The 22,358-nt window shown below is 36.8% G+C and overlaps 1 protein-coding gene across 3 annotated transcripts in view; it reads right to left on the bottom strand.

The window, feature by feature from the left end:
• Positions 1 to 22,358, bottom strand: part of LOC139685726 (cell adhesion molecule Dscam1-like) — a 561,630-nt gene that overhangs the window by 31,580 nt on the left and 507,692 nt on the right. For all 3 annotated transcript variants that reach the window (XM_071582767.1, XM_071582766.1, XM_071582768.1), the window contains 2 exons: positions 7,745 to 7,948; positions 5,926 to 6,093 (listed from right to left, as the gene is read on the bottom strand). In XM_071582767.1, coding sequence (XP_071438868.1) covers positions 5,926 to 6,093; positions 7,745 to 7,948 — 372 coding nt within the window. The remainder of the gene's footprint in view (positions 1 to 5,925; positions 6,094 to 7,744; positions 7,949 to 22,358) is intronic.

Genomic DNA, 22,358 nt, shown 5'->3' with positions numbered 1-22,358 from the left:
AAATATTAGAACTCATTCAGATTGATGCTTCTGCTTGATGTCATCAGACATTACTGCAATTTATTTTACTATAAATTACCACCCAATTAAGTTAAATTGATAAAACAATTTCATAATTTTTTGATTCTTTTTAAATCTCATATATCCTGGCTCATAAGATGCACTCTGGTTTTTTTTAGGTCCGAATTAATGAAAAATACTTGAATCAGGCCAAAAAGGATAAAAGTATTTTAATATTTATGCCTTCCAAGAAAATGGAATTTTTACATAAAATTATTAGCAGCTATATCAATGCTTATTTATCCCTTAATTTCAGAAATTCTTCATTCCTGCTGCTAAATCATTTCTGCAGTTATTTTCACTGGGGTTGTCACTTTCTTCATTCACAATCTCATTTTCACTTCTATCAAGTACACTACTAATTCCACGATTTTAAAAAGACATTATGGATCTCACTTTTGACTTTCTGCCATGACTTTTTAACCCACTTAAAACCACTAGAAATCAATGGTTGTTTCATTCCTCTCGTCAGTGTAGCATCATGAGTTGGTGCCTTATAATTTGTTTTCATAGTAGAGGGGCAGTTTTTGAGCAATTGTTCATTTTTAGTTTTGTGACACTTGCACCAACTCTTCATGAATCTCTCACAAGGTGCTGTTGTCCCAGAAAAATTGGCAATGAAATACCTCTCCCTAATTTTCTTGCTTCAATTATAACCATTTTTGTTGAAATAGAAAAGCTATTCTTCCTGTGGTTCAATTATTATAATCCAGTTGTTGGCCTATTCTTCCAGCTTTGGTCCCTTGAGGAGCTCATTAACATTTAGGTTTTTAATCATATCTTTCATTAAATCCACTTTCTGCTGCCTCAATTCTTGTATCATTTTCTCAGCTACTTGAGGGCCAAAATGCCTCTCAGATACCCCATGTTGTGTGACATATTTAATTAATTTGAAGTTAAAATCAATGGTGTGAGAAAATCTTGTCTCTTTAGATCCTGTGACATTATTATAATGTTAACTTTTTATGTGTTTATTTTTATATTTTGATGTTGTCAAAATTTATATTAAAATCTATTACTTGAATGGCTTTGTGACAGAGACATACTAATTGAAGTTGAGTGGCAAAAAATTCCAAGTTTATTGGAAGAGATACAATTAATAGGGAGGCAACATCATTGTTAGTGTATTGCCTATAAGCTTTGCATGTGAGATGTAAGCTGAATGATCTTAATTGTACACATTTATCATATATTTGGGATTTTTTAGGGAGTAATGGCAAGGAAATATTAAAACTATAATGAGTACTACTGATTCAAAACGCAGACAATCATTTTTCATGTACATTCTGGGAAAAAATAATTATTGTTAAGTATTTTTACTGGAGAAAAGTCTTGTGTCACAGAGGTTACAATTTTGGGGAAATAAGTGCATATTATAGGCCACTAAATATAGCATTATTGTTTTCAGATCACTAGGCAGTTCAAGTATATTTACTAATAGGGAAAGGCTTTAGGATTTTACAAATTTTGTGTCGAAAATTAAGACACTTGTAACTAAGCAACAGTTTCACTTAAAGGGTGCCTATTCAACGTGTGTTTAAATGACTGGATGGAAAATTATTGATTCCTGTAACTACCAATTGTTCATATTTTTTTTTAAGGTAATCTACCGGTTAAGGTAGGTATTTGGATGGACACAACTACCAAACAAATATTTTATTACTCCTAACAAAACACAAAATCCATCATCCTACTCTATATCAGGTCCCTCTTCATCTCTGAGTACTTTCTTCCTCCCTTCATCCCGTCCAACATCCCTATCCTGTTCCTTCCCTTTCCTCTTTTGCCCAACATTCTACCCTCTATCACAGTCTTCAACATCCCACTGCCGGTCAATACCCCCTTCATCCACTTTTCCTGCCTCCATAGGATTGCTCCCAACAAACCCCTCTCTTCGCCCACCATACCAAGTACTTCCTCATTTGTTTTCTTCTCTGTCCATTTCACCTTCTCCATTCTTCTCCACACCCACATTTCAAAAGCCTCCAATCTACGTCTATCCTCCTGCTTCAATGACCACGTTTCCGCACCGTACATAGCTACGCTCCATATCAAAGTTTTTCACGAGTCTTTTCTTAACATCCTTACTCAAAGTCCCTGTCATCAACTCCCTCCTCCTTGTGAAGGCCTCTTTGCCTAGCGCAATTCTTCTCCTTACGTCCCTACTACTTTGACTGTGTTGGTCCAAAACACTACCGAGATACGTAAACTGTTCTACCTGCTCTAGTTTTTGCCCTCCTATTTTAATGTTAAGCTTGGCCTTTTTCTTTCTAGAAAATCGCATAACCTTTGTTTTATTAATATTGATTCTCATCCCATACCTGTCGCACTGAATTTCCAATTCACTCAGCAATGCTTGCAGCCCCTTGGCTGACTGACAAACTAAAGCTTGGTCATCAACAAACCTAACTGATTTTACGAATTCCCCACCCACTTTCATTCCGACCTCGAGTTCTTCCCATGCCTCTTTGATCATTTCCTCTGCATACAGGTTGAACAGCAATGGTGATAATGGGCAACCCTGCCTTACATCCCTTCCTAACACTGCCCATCCTAACTCCCCGTTTCCCACCCGCACCTGAGCAGTCTGAGACATGTACAGGTTGCGGATTAGCCTCCTTTCCCTCCAATCTATTCCTATTTTCTGCAATATACTCATTAGTTTTTCCCAATTCACTCTATCAAACGCTTTTTCGAAATCTACGAAACAGGCAAATACCTCCTGGTTGTGTTCTATATTCCTCTCGATTAATAATCTCATTACTTCAATGGCATCACGCGTCCCTCTCCCCTTCCTAAACCCAAACTGATCATCCCCTAAGTAATCATTTGCCCTACTCTCTATCCTTTTGTTTATGATCCTGAGAACAACTTCAGCTGTGTGGGCTATCAAACTAATTGTCCTGTAGTCCTCACATGACGTGGCCTTTACCTTTTTCGGAATAGGAACTAAAACTGATCTCACAAAGTCTTCCGGCCAGATTCCCTCCTCATAAATACTACGGATCAGCCCATATAGCCTCTTCCTCCCACACTTTCCTAAGCATTTTAAAAGTTCCACGGGAATGTTATCAACCCCCACGGCCTTATTTAGTTTCATCTCCCTTAATGCCCTTTCTATCTCATTGTATAGTATGCCTGGACCTAAGCTGTCTTCCTCTATGTCATTTTCTTTTTCAATGTCTAACTTTGTTGGACTGAGTTCTTTACTATACAGTTCTTCTATATACTCCTTCCATCTCTCTTGGATCTTTCCTGCGTCAACTATTACCTTACCCGCCTTATCTCTAACTGTTAGCATAGCTCTTCCTTTCTTACTTCCCGATAACGATTTAACTTTGCTGTACAGCGCACCGATTTCACCCTTCCTCTGCAGACTTTCCATATCCTCGCACTGCGTCTTCTACCATGCTTCTTTTGCTTTATTTGTTGCCCGCCTCAATTTATTGTTCAATTCTTTGTACCTCATTTTGCCTAATTCTGTATTTATATTCTTCCATTTTCGCCGCTCATCCATCTTTGTAATCATCTCATCCGTGATCCATGGTTTCCTAGTCCTTTTAGCATTAACGGTTCCAATAGTGTCTTTTGCGGCTTTAGACAACCCTTCCTTGATCATTTCCCATTTTTCTTCGATAGTACTAAGCCCTTTACCATCCTCCATGATTTTCTCTACTGCCTGTTTGTATTCCTTCCTTTTCAACCCATTCAATGCTTCTACATTCCATTTTCTAACTCGCCGCCCCTGCCTTATCTTTTTGAAACGTATGCTATATTTCATAACAACTAAATTGTGGTCTGAGTCCGCATCCGCTCCCGGGAAGCTGTGGGAATTTATCACACTGTTCCTAAACCTGTGTCTAACCAGGATATAATCTAGCTGATACCTTTCTGAGTCACCTGGCATTTTCCATGTATACCTGTGTCTTTTGTGGTGTCCAAACCAAGTGTTGGTGATGACTAACCCCTGTCTCCTGCAGAACTCAACTACTTTCTCCCCGCGGTCATTCCTCATGCCTAAACCGTAGTCCCCCACCTCATCACCATCTCTTCCTTCGCCTACCGTCGCATTCCAATCCCCCATCACTATCAAATGTTTCCCTGCAGGAACACACGCGATCATGTCCTCTAACTGATCGTATATCCTATCGACCTCTTCTTCCTTATGGTTGCTCGGTGGCATGTATACCTGAATAATAACTAAGTTCGTCGGTTCTGCTTTTATCTCCACTAGTAGTATTCTATCCGTTACCTGCTCTATGTTGACTACGCTTCTTCCTACCTCTTCATTTAATACTATGGCAACCCCTCGTTGGCTCTCGTCCCCACCGCTGTATATTATTCTATACTTATCACTCCAGTAATCCCCGCTATCTTTCCATCTCACCTCGCATAGACCTAAAATATCTATATTTCCCCTTTCCATCTCTCTCTTAACATTCTCCAATTTCCCTGTCCTCATCATTGTCCTAACATTCCACATTCCTATTCTAACTAATTTGGTCTTCTTCTCCTGCGTCTTCTGTCCTGCTGCTGCTGGTTTTCCCTTGCAAGGGTTTCGTGGGATGACGACCGCGGAAGCCTTGCCTCCCCCGCTGCCACGACACACGGCCGATTGGGCCGAGCCCCGTGGTTGCCAGGACTCAAAATATCTCTATTGTCCATCATATTTTTCTAGGGAATGATAATTGAGGTGGTTTCCCGTTGCCTTCCTCAATAGTGTTTTTAACGTGACACCATCACTTACTGGCCGCCCCACTGGGGTCAGACGCCATTGCAGCCGCCTCACTGAGGAACAGACGCTGCGTGGACTACCTTTCGTCTGGCTCCTAGCCTTCGACCTATCTGGCATGGGTGACCCTACCAGGTGCAATTTTTATTACTCCCGCCAGCACAGCTCTAGGGGTCATTGGAACGCACAAGCCCTTCCACCACGTCAAGGTTGTAGTCCGGGGAGGGGAATTGTTCATATAATGAAGTGTTAATCAGCTTAGTATTCTCACAGATTTAACCACTTGCAGTGAATCTGTTTTACATCATTTATATCCAGATAGCAAGCAAATATTTTGGCAACATTATATTGTCTCCATAGAATTAGCACTTAAGAGCAAGTTACCTTTGATTGGGAAATGTCCTCATGCAATGGACAAGTCTTAGGGAATTGGCACTCAAATAACTCTATGACTCAGTCAACTTTAATGAATTTTTCATAGTACAGGAGAATTTCCTTGCAATAAAAATGTTCTAAATGACAGAATGGGGTGTTATTTCTTATAATTTTCATTTTGAAACAAATTTTCTTTCAATTACACAGGTGGCCCATACTCAGCATTCCATCAAAGAACTGTGATGGGAGGTACTAAAAGATGCTATATTCATTTTCCAGGTAATGAAAAAATTCATATGCATCTCTAGTAAATATGAAGATGAATGTAAACTTGCTTCACAAGTGTAGAATATTTTTCCATCCACTTAAATATAATGAATAAAAGTTCTTGCTAACCATATTATTATTCACAAAGCCAACAAATATTCTAAAAATTACTTATTTCAGACTTTCATGTTACCAAAGAAATTATGTATACTATTGTCAATTAAAGCAGAAATGATCCTTGATAAACATGTTAAAATTTAAATAATGATTATCATGCATCAAGGAGATAGTAAATGTAAATCAAGTAACATCTGTACTCTTATTCTTAGTGCAATTAAGTGCAAATTCGTACATGCACTAACATTTAGAATTAGTAAAAATTTGATTTCTTAGTTTCTTGGTTGTATCCTACTATTTTCTAGGAAACGTCATTACTAATTTTCAAGGTTGTATCTTAATTTCTACTGTATTTTATTCAGTGATTTTCAAACCTGGAATATGTCCCTGACCACACGTTACAGGTGCATGGGGGGGAGAACCTGGAGGCCTTGGAATCTCCATACCCTGCTGATCTCGAGCCAATGCACTGTAATACTGCACCTTAACATCTGTAGATGGAGCTGGGTTAGGGTCCTCCGATATAGATGGAGCAGTTGATTCTAAAATTATAACCAGAGTATAAATTAAATTTACTCCTCATGCCATCCACTCAAATATAACAATAATTTTCAGAAAAGTACATAAGCAGTTAAAGCCATAATTTTATAGAGAAAGGACTGGAACTGCAAAGAAAAATTCAATGCTTACAAAACATGATAACCTTAAACTTAAAATATGAAACTGAATTGACTAGGAATGAGGAGACAAGTGTGATGGAGAATAAATTCCTGAGAAATGGCAAAAGAACTAGTACTGTTTTTCCTGGTCTATAAGGCACTCTATTTTAACTCTAAAATGCCATCTAAAATCAGCCTACATCTTATGAGTGATTCACGGGGGGTACACAGGGTAAAAGTTTGACACATAAGTACAAGTCAATTCACCGGAAAAATAATTACTTTTACTTCTTTTGTCCTCACATCAGATATAGAAAATGATTACCATTCATTTTTTCCTTTTCATTACAAATTTCGACAATATCAATGGTTTTTAGTCCGTAGTAAGCAACAAAGTTTTAATATTCCATTGAAAGTCATGTCTGAAAAATTCCTGTATAAATCAAAAATATAGTTAGTTTAATTATATGTTTCATGTGGTGCTGCTGTGAAACTTGATGTGTGTTGGGTTAACAGGGATGTTGCCACTCTGCTCATACATACATATATTTTATATCGCCTGATTAGAGACCTACAGACTTTCAACTTTAATAAGCATGAGAGTGTCACAAAGGCATAAAAAATTGTTGCTATTGCTACATATTTTGATAATATGAAAATTATAATAGAAAATAAGCATTGCAGAAAAGTTAAAACAAAAATAAATGTATGGGATTGGAAGAGACAAGATTGTCATACAATATTGCATTTAAACTTGAATTCATGAATTATGCTTCAGAAAAAAGAAACAATGCAACTGAAAGGCATTTAGACCCAGTGATGATGAATTTCCAGGATGCTACAATGAATAAATATTAAACAAGTAGCTGATAATTTTTTATTGAAACAATTCTGGCCTGAAAAATCAAGGTGCACCCTGATTTAAATCTTAAGAACTGGGAAATACCATAATTAGATGAGCCCTAAATAATGCATTTAGTCCTTATATTTTTAAATGCTGACTAAACAATTAATATTGTTTATTCCACTCTTTTTTAGATGCCTATAAATTATATCTGAACAATGAAATCAACATCTTAACATGCATGCTTTGAGCTCAAGTAATTGACTGATATTGAGGCATCTTATGCCACATAATGATCTGCTATAAATGCATATAATATTAAGTGATATTTTGCTGAACCATCTTATAATTTCCCTGGAATCAGAACAGCAACAGTTTTATTTTAATATTTTTAAGCACCTGTTTTTGGAATCATTGCATTTGGTATAAGGCTAAAGGATTTATCTCCCAACCCAATCTTAAAAAAATTTAGTTCTACTTATTTGAGAAGAGTTAATCCTTTTTTTGTTGATTCATACCTTTAACCTAGAATATTTAGCTCACATACCTAATGTGAAAAGAAAGTAAGATTGATATACAATTTTTTTAGGTTAAATAACACTGACATGCAAAATATTTTTAAGATATGCTCATAGTGGGATAGTTACTACATTGTTTGGACTACATAGAGCATGAAAGCTGGGATCTTACTCTTTTTGAGGCATATGACAACAGTAGTAAGAGTCAATGCCACCGCTAACAGGCTCACACCAGTTGGCACACTAACACGAAGGTCTGCATAGAATGGAGGCTGTGAAGGCTCAGGATTTTTTCCCTCTACCACAGCCTTTTCAGCCAGTTTCTTCTCTAGCTCTTTTCGAGTCTCAAGACTAAGATCCAATGGTGTGCTTGCACCTGGAATAAAAATCTGAGTCATGAGATGTCATGGTGAAGGAATGATCAAGGGACTTTCCAAATGTAGAAAAGTTTATTATATTCATATGCTCATTTTTTTATGTTTCTACTCAATCTCTTGAACCTCAAAGAGGAATTCCTATTCTCTACAAATGGATTAATGCCTGGCCTTTGTTCTGTTGTTCCCTCCAGAATACTTACTATGACAAATTTGAAAATGAAATATTTTACAGGGAAAACTTATCAATGCGAATATTTCAATAAATTCCAAAGAAACTGCGGGAGATGCCGCAACAGTAACTTTTAACGGAGTCATCCGCTAATGTGCATTTCAATGCAACAATTTCAGAGTGTAAAAATCATTCGCCTTGACTGGGATTCGAACCCAGATCCCTCAATATCCGGTCGAGTGCTTTAGCCACTTAGGCTACCGACCCGTCCTCGGTAGCCTAAGTGGCTAAAGCACTCGACCGGATATTGAGGGATCTGGGTTCGAATCCCAGTCAAGGCAAATGATTTTTACACCCTGAAATTGTTGCATTGGATTTCAATAAATGATCACTGCAGTTTCAATTACTTGGGATTTAGTTATTAAATTTCATTATTCAGCATGAATATGACAATTTTTTCAACGACTATGTAAATAGTAGCTGCACTTTAAACCTCTCATAATTGAGAACAAAAAAATGGAAAACACCCCAAACCCAACATACATGAATATAAACTGCAGGCTATCCATCACTTACCTCACTGCTGTGAACTACATTGTGCCAGTAAAATTTTCAGTTTGAATCTGCATTGATTTTGATCAAGTTAGCTGCATATATTAAAAATAAGAAGATAAAAGAGCAGGGCATGTCATTGACTGAAATGCTAATACAGTCTCACAGTCTGATATAGCACCATTCAAAGTAGCATGTGGGTATATAATTAAGTTTTTTCTTTGAATAGCTCACCCTTTCCTGTAGGGAATGAGTTGACATTAATGGTATTATGCCTCTGATGTGCATTTTGAATCTTTCTTTTAGGGATATTTATAATTATTCTGGAGTGGAGACATGATATCATATTTATTTTGGAATGACTTATTAAAGGGCAAATAAGTGGTCAGAGGGCAATCAAAACCAATTTCTGAACAATGAAATTTTTCTTGTAAACCAATAATCAAACATTGTCCATTACATTATTTCAGTTGGTGAATTTAAAGAAAGATATTTATGGGAAAGAATTGGATATCTCTCTATTACTGGAAGGGAAATAAGAGGTATATAACTTAGCCTCTTTCTGGATTAAAAGTTTTGTCCAAGTATCGATATACTTATGAGAACAACTAAAAATGCAACAATTATTAGAGCAGAAGGTTCCAGTAACTTACCATTCATCATGATATGTTATCAAAATATAAGCTTCTAGGTAAAACTACACCCCTGCCCCTAATATCAATGCAAATTTTCATTTGATAAGTGAGACTAAGGTTCACCTCAAACTAAACCCTATAGCCTTGGAAACTCACATAGCTGGATAGTTGTACAATGCACTATTTCCATGTGCTATCTGTAGTTTCCCAGGAAAACCTGACTTCTGCAAAAAACTTTTTTAACTCAAGTAATCTCACTTAAGTGGATGCCATTCTGTTCCTCATTGAGTGTTCACCACTGGTTGATCACAACCATGGATTGTGAATGACTTTTGAAAATATTTTGCCAAATCACTGCTGCCTCAGACAAGAATTCCAGCAAGATTCACTCAAATCCATATTCACGATGATATGAGTAGCAATCAATTAAATCTGTACTTATGTGCATGTTTAATATATACATATTGTGCAAGGGCAAAATATATGTCAAAAGGGAGAGCTAAAAAGATAATGCCTTTTTTTGGCAATTCTAGGATGTTACTACAATATTGTAGGAACAGCCTAACTTAGAAATTTTTAATACGGAAATGAGAGCATATGGCCTATAGGATATGGACTATGGAAATAAACCCATGAGGATTCATTTTCATCAAGAGATAAATATCGATCTTATGGTCGAGCCTTTGGTTAAATACAAATGACCTCACAGCAAGCATTATCTAACACTAGAATTCTGTTAAATTTTCAGCTATATCCATCTCATGGTTTCATTTTCGTAGTCGATTGAAGTGACAAGCTTTTATTTATTAAAAAAATAGAAAAAAATGAGTTTGGTGCAGCGATTCAACACTTCTATTGAAAATTCTTAAGCATAAAAGATATCTAAGCCGAGTTAGATGAAGTTCTTAGCACACCTGCTCCTGTGTTGGGACAGTTTACGATCGGGTAAATGAGTTTAAACGTGGCCGTACAAATAATGAACGTCGTTCGGGAAGTCCAGTGGAAGTGTCTACTCCAAAGTGATTGAAAAAACCCTCGACATGACGTTGGGTGATCGACGAACTTGAGTTCACGAAACACGTAGTTGAGGTATCAGGCATATCAAAACGTACATTGTGTTCAATTTCACACGAAATATTTGCTGGAAAAAATCACGGTAAAATAGGCACCGCGTTTGGTCTCAGGGGGACTAACGTAATCGTGTGGTCGATTTGGAGGATGATTTGACGCCTCGTCGCAATTCCGACGAGTCACTGCGTCGATAAATAAGTGAGGACGAAATATGGAAACACTGATGCACTTAAGAGACAAATTAATAGTCGAAACAGTGGGGCTTTTAAAGGCTATCCGGTTCCGAATAATGTGAAGACTGTGAAATCAGTCGATCCTCGGTTTCTTTGGGATCATCCGCATCGATTACTAGCAAAAAAGACAAACTGTAAATACTGAGTATTATGCGCTGTTTCAGCACTAGTTGAGCGAAGAAATCAAGAAAAATCTTCCTTATTTGGCAAAGAAAAAACTTCTCAACCGTCAAGGCAGTATACGGGTGTATATCCTCATAGTTTTGACGGCGGAAATAATGGAATTAAAGTTTAATTTATCACAAAAACCACTATATTTACCAAACTTGGCCTCCAATAACTTTTTAATTTACAAAATTAAAAAAAATAACTCGGGGGAAATCGATTCCATTGAAACGAGGGAGTGATCACCAAAACCGACCCTATATTGAGGATCTTCCGGAATCCCACTTTTTGGACGGCTAAAAATAGTTGGAGAAAGGCTAGGATTAAGTGTATCGAAGTCAAAGGAGATTATATCAAAAATAAAAAAACAATATGCCTTAAACAATTCGCTTGTATACTTTTCATAAGGAATTATTGAACGACGTACATGTATCGACGTGTATTAGTTGTTGAAAATGAAAAAAGAGAAATCGAGCAAAGAGGCATTTGCCAGGGAGCTAGATTGCCATTTTCACGGTGTCCTTTTCTCCCATTGACATCCCACGACAAGGGAATTTCTTTACGGGTAAGAGATATCTTATTTTAGGACAGGTGAATTAATACTTGAAATACTACCTTGATCAAAAAGTTCCCGGAATAACCACCGTGTGGCGCTCCCATCGTTCCGATTTGAGTTCTGTTTTTTTTTGTTAAATTGGTACATCTGTTGTTGATATTCCCTTTAAATCTTAGTGTCATAACTTGACATTTGCAAAAGTTACGGTCGGTTTTCGGTATGTCCATCAGTGCTTCCTGCGATTTTTCCATTACTTCCTCTCGGCTGCTAAAACGCGTTCCCCGTAATGGTTTTTTAACTCGATTGAACAGAAAGAAGTCACAGGGAGCCAAATCAGGTGAATTCGGTGGCTGTTGGATGGTATTTGTTGCATTTTTCGTCAAAAAATTACGAATAATGATAGCACTGATCGACGGTGCGTTATCATGGTGCAAAATCCACGAGTTTTCTGCCCACATTTCTGGTCTCTTTCGGCGAATTGCTTCACGCAAACGTCTCATAACGCCCAAATAATACTCTTTGTTTACTGTCTGGCCTTCTGGCAAAAATTCATGATGCACTACACCGTTGTAATCCATGAAAACCGTCAGCATTGCCTTCTTTTTTGACTGAAAACGACGTGGTTTTTTTGGTCTCGGCTCATTTGGTGAACGCCATTCACTTGCCTGATGTCTGGATTGCGTGTCGTACTCATAAACCCACGTCTCGTCTCCAGTAATGATCCTTTTGATGAATGTGGGATCGGATTCAGCCTCGCAAATCATGTCTTTTGCGACGTCAACACGGTCTCTTTTTGGCATGAAATTGAGGTCTTTCGGCACCAACTTTGCTGCTACACGACGGAAACCCAAATCATTAACCACAATGTCTTGGGCGGATCCATAGGCAATGTTCAAGTCCTCCGCTATTTCTCTGATGGTTAATTTGCGGTTATTGACCAACATTTCTTTTACTTTATCAATTTTTTCACCGACTTTCGATGTCGATGGTCTGCCACTGCGTTCATCATCTTCGATTGACTCACGACCACTTCTGAACCGCTCGTGCCACTGGTAAACGACCGTTTTTTTTAGAGAATCGTTGCCGAAACACTTTTCCAACATTTCCAACGTCCGTGCGCCACTAAATCCGTTTTTTACGCAAAATTTAATACAAGTTCGTTGTTGCAAATTTAAATCCATTTCTGAAATTGTAAAAAATCGCCAACACACACAGAGATAGATGTACTCTTGGCTACGTAACTTTTGCAAATGTCAAGTTATGACACTAAGATTTAAAGGGAATATCAACAACAGATGTACCAATTTAACAAAAAAAACAGAACTCAAATCGGAACGATGGGAGCGCCACACGGTGGTTATTCCGGGAACTTTTTGATCAAGGTAGTATGTCTTCTAGTCTATGTTAATACACTTCTTATTCAGTCTTAATCCCGACGTAGTTACGGACACAGGGTTAGGGACGTCCCCGAGGTCACCATTTTCAGAATCCGAAATGCCTATGATTTGATGAGCAGTATGCTTTTTTAAGAGTAGGTGGAAAGCTCTAGAATAGAATAAAATGCATAAAATGTTTTCCACAACTATGGAATTTCTCTTCAATACCTGAAGTATGTAAATACATCCATGAAGGAAAACATTACCACTAGGTCTCCGACTCCAGAGAAGCAATATGTCAAGGGTCGCGAACGGCCAAAAATATAATTTGATAACTAAATGTTGGGTATCACTCTTAGAAACATGAAAAGATGGAGGAGGATAATATGAGATTCATGCGGAAATAGTTGGCAACACCGCTCGTGAAATTCAAGACCTGGGAGCGCAAATCAAGCACTTTGGCTTCTTGTGACTGAGGCCATCGTCCCCGCCTTTTGAAAACAAATTGCACATTGATAAAAATTACCCCTTGATTATGCGTCATTAAAAAAAGAGCTATTTTGTTAATGAATACATGTATATCAAGATACTACAAACAAGGAATGAATTATTTTCCTCCGGTCATCTGGAGAGAAGAAAAGTTATTGATACTTTGGGTGACAACATTTTCCGTAATTTAAACAACGTTTTATTATTCAGTTTCTTTGCACATAAAATTCGAATGAGTGGTTGAGATATTGCATAGATATGAGCTACTGCCACGGCTAGAAAAGGTGAAAAATGACCACTTATTCTATTTGCATCGCAGTTGCACAAGCTTGAGGAAATCTATCTGATTTTCAATTGCTATTCACCAAAGAAAATAAAAACAAAGCAAATTTTGAGGTAAATTACCTGTTGATTGGATCATTTGTTTTCCATCGAGGATAGTTTAAATAAAAAGTAGACGTAATCAATAATCCTATATCCATACCTAAACGCTGCGTTGCAAAGGCTTTGAGACCATGCAAGCGTTGCGCCTTGAATTACATTTACTTACAACAAGCAAACAAACATTCCTACTTATTACCACCAGTATCCTGAAGTAAATAACCCTATAAACACAGTAATCAACCCGAAGGTCGGTTTGTTAGGTGATGGTAAAGTTCACCCAGTACTAAGCCCGACGGCGTTTGAAATTCACACATCAGGGTAGGGGGCCAGTTCCTTTCCCTGTGCCGGTTATAGTTTCCCAGGAAGACCTGGTACCCGAAAAATCACATAGCTTGGGTGGAGCTGCAGGTGCCCAGAGACTTGCCCGGGAATGGAACCTGGGCCCTCCGGTCAGTAGTCCAACGCTATACCTAAAGTAAATAACTACTAGTAAATCAGCAATGGCCATTCAAATTTCAAGCATGATTTTCCGAAATAATAAATAAAGGTATCTTTTTTCTTTCCAAATATATGCGACGACCTTGTTAATTGTGCGAAAGCCGTTTGCCAAAATAAATTTGCCACTCGGACTTAACAAGCAAATCCGGCAGTATCTGAAAACTTTGCAGAAATTGGCGGGTATTCAGCTTGCCGTATCTTCAAGCAAGGTTAATGGTTAAACATATTATTTTCCTTAGTCGCAAATGACTGCAGCTTTCTCCAGTTTATTAGTCAGGCATCCGGTTTTTCTTACAAAGCCGGATGAAAGACCTTCTCAGAGGCCTTACTTGTGTCTTACTCAGAGTCTTACTTGAAGAAGGCCTCTGAGAAGGCCGAAAGCTTGAACAATTCACCGTGTGAGTGTCCTTTTAAGTGTTACTATTTTATTTGTGTTCTATTGTGCCGTCCCAATGTTATACTGCTCGAGTGAGTGTTTCCGTATAATCGAGATATATATATATATATATATATATATATATATATTTATATATATCTGATTTTGCGAACTTGATTATTGGTTTTCTGGGATAGAAACAAGGTAGAAAAAGTCACTTTTGGCGGTTCGGTTTTTCCCAAAAATCTGATTAGTTCGCCAGCTGAATAAGAATTTTATATAAACATTCGGACCAATTACGATAACGCCTTCTAACTCAAAAAGAGAAGGTCCGAGTCTCGCCTCGGGTACAGACGTTAAGTTAACTCTGGTGACTCGGTTTCTAGATAACCTGAAGGTAAACCAAAACAGGAGCATCGAGCTCCTATGGGTAGACAGACCAGCAGAGGTGTCCGGAGAGCAGTATGTAGGTAAAACTGATAAAAATTATGCAGAAGTTACGTATATTTTTTTACCATGCAAAAGGCCTTGGTGGGTGCCCCTATTACATGTACCTTGTTTATACCAACTGTACTGTTTTGTTCCCTGGAGGAACATACTTAACCATATCCCTTAACGCCGGCAGTACAATATTTTTCGCTTTATCTTTAGGTAATAATCGTTTTTGGCATTCGTTTCGCAACAGATCTATCATATGAGTATAACCCGCAAAATCTAACATCTCGTATAACTTGCCAAACGGCCACAGAGACGTAATTCGGAAAATGGGTTTATGGGACCTCTAAACGTGTAGCTATTACAAAATTTCGTAATTCCCAAGTCGATTTTACCCTGAAAACAACGCTTAGTGTAAAAAATAATAATATATTAATATAAAAAGACTTAAGTTATACGGAAGGTAAAATGAGATAAAGTTTCAAAAACATGAATTTGCGTAATATTCGTATCTTGACGGATTCATTTTAAGAGAGTAATGATAAGGCATCACCGCTAAAAATTTGGTACATATAGTATTTCACGCAATATCATTTAAAAGCCACCGTTTACTTGTATACCAACTCCAGTGGTCAAAGACTACTCCGCCCTCTCAAGCATACAGTGCCGTTTCTTTACTACAAGTTAATAACTGATAGTTTAGCTTAGAGAGATTGAGGAAATACAAATATCGTTAAAAGGCATTATTAGGCTAAATAGGCTATTACCAGGCTAAAGGCCAGTTGTAGACTTGGCAGCTCTTAGAGTGTACTTTCGCATTTGAAATGTCTTTTCAAATGAATGTTTTTCTTCCATTTAAATTGCAATGAGGATTAAAAAATAACAAAAATATTATAGTAACTGATACAGGAATTTGAATCTTACATGAGTATTTTGTTGCAGAAATATTCTTCCACCATTTCATTTGCAATTAATTATAAGAGGACTGAATGCTCAAGAATTGTTTGAAAAAACATTAAGCATGGTTTATCCGGGTAACAATTTAGCTATCAGAAAACACGAAGAGATAGTTCATTTTTTTTACATTTTATATTAAGTCAAATTTTGTAAAAGGGGCTTATTTATCACCTCCCTCTATTTGACTAAAACATTATATGCTGCCAATTGTTGTACAAAGCGTTGTAATTAATTTCCATCGCAATATAAGAATGTCTTTATTTATGATAATGAAATATACAAAAATAATTTCCTCATAATTAAGATGCATATATGTGAGGTGGCCTTTTATATACGAGGCCATATTTGAATTAATTATTGAAAGTATAAATGTAAAAATTAATATGATAAAATGATCAAATTATGGTATAATAATTATCTTAAATATGCTAATTTTGCATGAAATAGAATGCTGTAGCCAACCAAGGTGGTCCTCACAACATTGAAAATAATAATTCAGCTATTACAGAGTTCATGCAAACGTATGGTATAAAGAATTTTGAAGCTATATTTGCAGAAGTTATCAAAATATGTTAAAGGATTTTCAAAATCATTATTTCAATAACTGCCTAAAACGAATAGTTAATCATGCGCTCTACAAATCGAAATTCTTCAATTAAAAAAATTTCAAAAGAATCATTATAAAAGAAACCTGAATTGAAAATTGAATCGCGGAGAAATATTGAAAATGAGTGAAATAATACTACGGATCGCAGATGTTCCCTGGGCTCTTGGCTGTTGGCCAATTTAATCATGATATTCTGCGGTGCCAGGAAAAAACACCACTCGCATATTTCACGGAAACCTAATAATCATTACACATACGTTGAGATAAAAAGAAAGAAATTGACCGTAACAATTGCCTGAAATTTCCACGATTTCATAAATTTCTGAACAACTGCAAAGGCGGACGTCAAACGCTTTCCGTTGTAAGTCCTACTATATTATGCTACGCTGTCCGAGAAAATGGGGAATAGATACGACGGCCGGTGTTTTCTTTCCTTCAAAGAATATATCTACTCCGTTATAATGGAATTTATAAAACCTTATTCTGAATGAAATTGGTAAATAAATGCATCGTGCACACATGATTAAAATTCCTAAATATGTAGGCATAAAGTAGTAGTAGTAGGTAAATAGGTATAGCAAAGCAAGGTTTATAGAAGAGGGTGTAGGTTTAGTATGGTATCAGTAAATATAGTTGTATGGGTACGTAGGCTAGCATAAAGACGAAGAACTTTTCAATCAAGGGAATATGTGTATGAATAGATTCAAATATACGCGAATGATAAAACATACCTAACCCTCATTCGTATCAACGTATTAATCAGCTATATCCATTCGACTGCAAACGATAATAGTTCAAGGATAATAGAAAAACCCAAAACTGCAAATATCAAGTAAAATATGCTTATACTAATTAATAGCATGAACATATTTAGTTTATTGGGTTGTGAGAAATAATGCCACCCTTGGCATTGGTTGGTAAAATTTATAATAATTATGGTTTTAAACGACCAAATATTCGTAATTTTTAAACTAATCTCAGTAATTTCTCTTATTAACTAATAAAAACGTTCAGTTTTCCAAAAGGGCACCAGCTCCAAGGGAAAATGGCACCAGCTCCAAGGTCCTACGTTTTAAATTTCACAGAACGTCTCCAGCGGCAGCTTTCCTGAAATATACCCCAGAAAAGTGGACGAACGGCCAAATCAAAACCCAGGCATAGTGACACCAGAAAAAACTTAAAAGGATTTAAAATGACTGAAACTTAAAAGGACTGAAAATTGTAAACAATTATACTTACTTATCGAGACCAAAAGAGCCAATTCAAGAATAAATTCTGGGATGATGTACCCCAGTTGCTTTTAATTGGCTTGCTAAGTGGAAATATTGAATTCACTCTAAAAATGAACTAATTTTCAACGCTTTGCCTTAATTTGGGACCTAGAAAATAATTTTCATTCACAACGTTCCGCGGGATATTTACATACCTTTTTTTTCTGAGTACTCCGAAGTTGTTTTCCAGTCTAAACTGAAAATTATCCCTTTCGTTTCGTGACCTAATGAGAAAATGTTTGCGGTGAAATGATTGATGATGATTGGAGTCAAATGAGGTTTACGAAATCATGTCCCTAGCAAATACGATGAAATATATATGTTTTCAAATAATTATTATAAAATACCCCACATACTTATTACTAGTACCCATACATTTGAAGAAAAATGATAGTAAAACATTCTACGTGGGTGGTCTGAAAATTTCCTGAGCTCAACATGAAAACGGTAGCACTGTTCAACAAAACTTTAGGAATAGTTTTGCTCGTGCGTTGAAAGCTAATTACGAAAATTTCAGCCATTTTTTATTCAAAGTTGTTGTTTCAAAATCGTTTAAGTAATTCGTTGAAAGGGCTTTCATGAAAATGGAAAAAATGAGCATTTTGCTGCCATTAAATCTTTGTTTTCCAAGGAAATACGCCTATGTAAATCATAGGAAAGTTAGACACTGTGCACGCGGACTCTGCAGAATCATTTAAAACCGTATAATTTGGGTGGCTGAATTTTAACGTGGGCGTACCAGCTTGGCTGATTATGAGCGATCGAGGCGGCGAAAAACTGCGACAACCACTGATAACATCGAAAACGTCCACCGCATGATACGGGACGACAGTCAAAATAAGATTGGAATGATTGCGGATGCTATGGACACATTGAAAGAACGCCTTTTTTACATATTGGACGTGCGTAAGCTAGCCCATTTGGGTGCCTTATTTGTTCTTTTTGGTTCGGAAAAGCATTATTGAACATTGCCAAGGACCTGTTGGAGCGGTATCAGCGAAGTGAGTCAGAGTTAAAAGAGTGAGGTCAACCTGCTTCGAAACAGGCGAAGATGGTTACATCGGCCAAGAAGGTGAATGCAACTGCATTTTGGATATTCGGGGAATAATATGCATTCTTATATTATCTTCAAAGGTGTCAAATAATATTACGTATCATTACTTGACAAGATGAAGGAAAAAATTGCAATAAACGACCACATTTGAAGAACTGCTCACACTTCGGCGGTCGCCATGACTGAATTTCACGAAATGCACTTAGTTGCCCACTCACCGTATTTACCAGATCTGGCCCCCGGTGACTTTTTCCTGTTTCCTAGCCTTAAGATATTGTTTAGATGTTAGTTATTTTTCCCCGGACGAGGAGATTATCGCCTGCGTAAACACCTCTTTTGCGGGGAAAGATGTCAGCTACTAGTTGGAAGGGTTAAAAAGGTTAGTGCATGGCTAGAAAAGTGTATCGACTTAACAGTCGGTTGAAAAATTAAAACACATTTGAAGAAAAAATGCCTTCTTTATACGTTAGTTCGGAAATACTTTTGTTTTTAAAGGTAGACCGAAATACCAAAACCAATGCATTGGTTATAACGATTCCTTACCGGAATGATAAGCATTGGATGATAAATTGCAGTAGAAAATCCGAGATGGTATAGTTGTACTGGTACGAGATACTTCTACTCTACTCATAGAAAAATGTTTTACTATGCTCCACTTGCCATAGCTCTCACTCTGTATGATATACGTTGTTGTACATCATTAGTACCAATATAAGAGACAAGTTATACCAGTCATCATCACTAAATTTTATTTTATATAGCACTTCTGTGAAAGTATGGTATCTATAAGTAAGGTTTTGGACGAAACCTAACGATTATTATCGAACCGGTATCATGGCATATTTCTGTTGTTTTCCTAACATTATTTCTTTTTTCTCTTCTTAGGAACTTCTACGTGCCGTCACGTTGTCTGAAAATGCCTCCCTTCCTCTATTTCGCCCAAATAACGTTCCTCCTGCCACGGCCTTCAACATCTCGCTATAATTATTCAACATATCCTTTGCCCAATTTTTTCCCTTTTTCGATTTTCTCCTTATGAATTCTTCCCTTCGCCCTACGTTTTCTGGTGACTCTGCATGACCACTTATATTCTTAAACTCGTGGCAACCATAAAAACAAAATATCAATATGAGTAGTATTCCGCAAAAATAAGGATAAAATTACCATGTTTTTAGCCTTGAAACAATGCGCACATTTCTGATTCGAAAACCACTTCTTCTTAAGCTTTAACTTACATGAGTTTTATCAGTGTTTCTTACAGAAAACTAACTTTGATTACCAAATATTAAAAGTGAAGTAAATTTATATAGGATAAAGGATAGTCCCAAGGAAGCATTTCTTTCTTTCAGTCTGGATTTTAATTTCAGAAAGGTCTACTTTATGTGAAACTCAAATATTTATGTAGATATTTCAAAACCATTTCTCAAAGGATAATTTTTTAATGCAAAAGAAAAATGCAAATGAAAATACAGATGAGTTTTGGATAAATCATTAACTACAAACACAGTATTCATCCCGGAGTTCAGTTTGGTTGGCGATGGAAGAGTTCACCCACCACTAAGCCCTACGTCGCGACGTGTGGAATTCACACACTACGGTAGGGGGACCATGGGCCAGCTCCATTTCCTGTACAGGTTATGGTTTCCAAGGAAGGTCTGGCACCCAAAAATTATACAGCTCGGGTGGAACTGAGGGTGCCCAGAGAGGCATGCCAAGGATTTAAATCAGGACTTGTCCGGTCATTAGTGAAACTTTCTACTCCTGGTCTACCTTGCCCCATGAGTGAAATGAATGCATTATGGGGATGCTTGAATTTTTATTCAGATAGGAAAATCTTGCAAATGAAAGAAAAAACATTGGTAATAAAAAAATTAATGATTACATTCAGCACATTCAGCTGATAACATATATAATCTAATATTAAAATGCATGACTCGTCGCTAAATTTTGAACTTAGCGTTTCAAAATTGTCTAATTAATTTTTTAAGAAAGGATATCGAGAATTTGAATCATTCAATTACCTGGAAAAATATTTCATAAAATATATATATATATATATATATATATTAATAGTTCATGATATTCATTGGGATTATTTCCACAGTGTAAATAAATTCATCAATATTAAACAAGACATTGAGGATGCCTAATGATGAAAACTGTCTCTTTACTGAAGCAAATACTTTCACTATTCTCATTAATTTCGTCACCAGTTTTAGGTAGTGTCTTTTTCTAAACTTTAACATTGTATTTAAATTTCTTTCCATCATAATGATGATTGTGTAACCCAATCCTAATACTTATGAAATTCGTTCTGAGTTTTATTTTAATGTATTATATTAATGCGAAGCGAAAATTAAATTGAAAAATAATATTCCAAACAAGGCATGATCATTCATGCGGAAGTCTAAAAACCATAAGCCCTCAACAGGAGTTTTCGTTTTGAGCACCAGATTATGTCGCAAATTCATTTAATAAAGAAAACATCAGCCATTCTTTCGGAGTTAGGCATATATGTATCGTAAATTTCTTTAGTACGTGGAATATTTTTGACGATCCGCTACCCGTGAAACCGTCGTAAAATGGCTGGATGAAAACTATGTGCCCCGTTTGCAGGGTCCACATAATGGTCAAAGCAGGGAGAGGGGTGGGAGTGGAAACCACAGGCGGGGGGGCGGGGGTCAGTTTTTCGGGTAAACACATTCACGACGCCTTCCTCGCTGAGAATAAAGGATACCATTTCGCCGAATCACTCGGCGGTAAAAATGATATTGAGTTAAATGGGCGCCTTTGAGAATTGGGTTGTGGCAATCAGGTAAACGGGGAATACAAATGGGCTTAGTGCGTCATGGATGGAATTTCTGTCCGGGAGATAGGATGGAAGATTAACAAGCGTGTGCAGTTGTGCGAGTGAATTATTTCTAACGGGTAGTAAACGCACAACCACCTAGCATAAGGAGTTCTTAGAAGTGCTTTTGCTCGTGCCTTCCGGAGCGAGGTTTCAACAAGTCAGTGCACAAGTGAGCCGGCAGGAGGATGAATTTCCTTAAATGAGCGGAGGTAGCAAAATATTCTAAATTAGACATATGACTAAATTTCCCTCTGCGGTACGATATCCTAGCACGTTAAAGGTATATTGAAACTGTTTTTATCTGCAAACTTAGGCTTTTCTTCATAGTATCGGAACATTTTTTAAGTGTGATGCTCCAAATCCGTATCCGTCAATCCGGATGTGATAGTAATTGACGACCTTGGAAAATAATTCTACTTTGCTTCCATATACATTCCAAAATATAGTTTTTGTCTCTGGAGAATATCTCTAGAGAATACCCAATTTAATGGGACTCTGTAAGGTCATGTGACTAATTTATGAAACATCTTCTATATCAAATGTTGTCATAGATAATTGTGGCCACTGAATATGAATTTTAAGATTATTTCAATGCTAAAAGATATAATATATCTAGGGTATGTTTTAAATAAAATTTTGGTTAAAAAACCAGTTTTTATAACGATTACCAGCAGATTGTTCTGTAAAAGTTTGATATAGTTATATATCTAGAAACATACTGTTGCCTATC

Source organism: Hetaerina americana, unplaced genomic scaffold, assembly GCF_022747635.1.
Source record: "Hetaerina americana unplaced genomic scaffold, ioHetAmer1.1.p SCAF_12, whole genome shotgun sequence".
Classification (NCBI taxonomy): domain Eukaryota; kingdom Metazoa; phylum Arthropoda; class Insecta; order Odonata; family Calopterygidae; genus Hetaerina; species Hetaerina americana.
The sequence above is the reverse complement of the archived record's forward strand: the minus strand, read 5'-3'. Positions and strand labels throughout refer to the sequence as shown.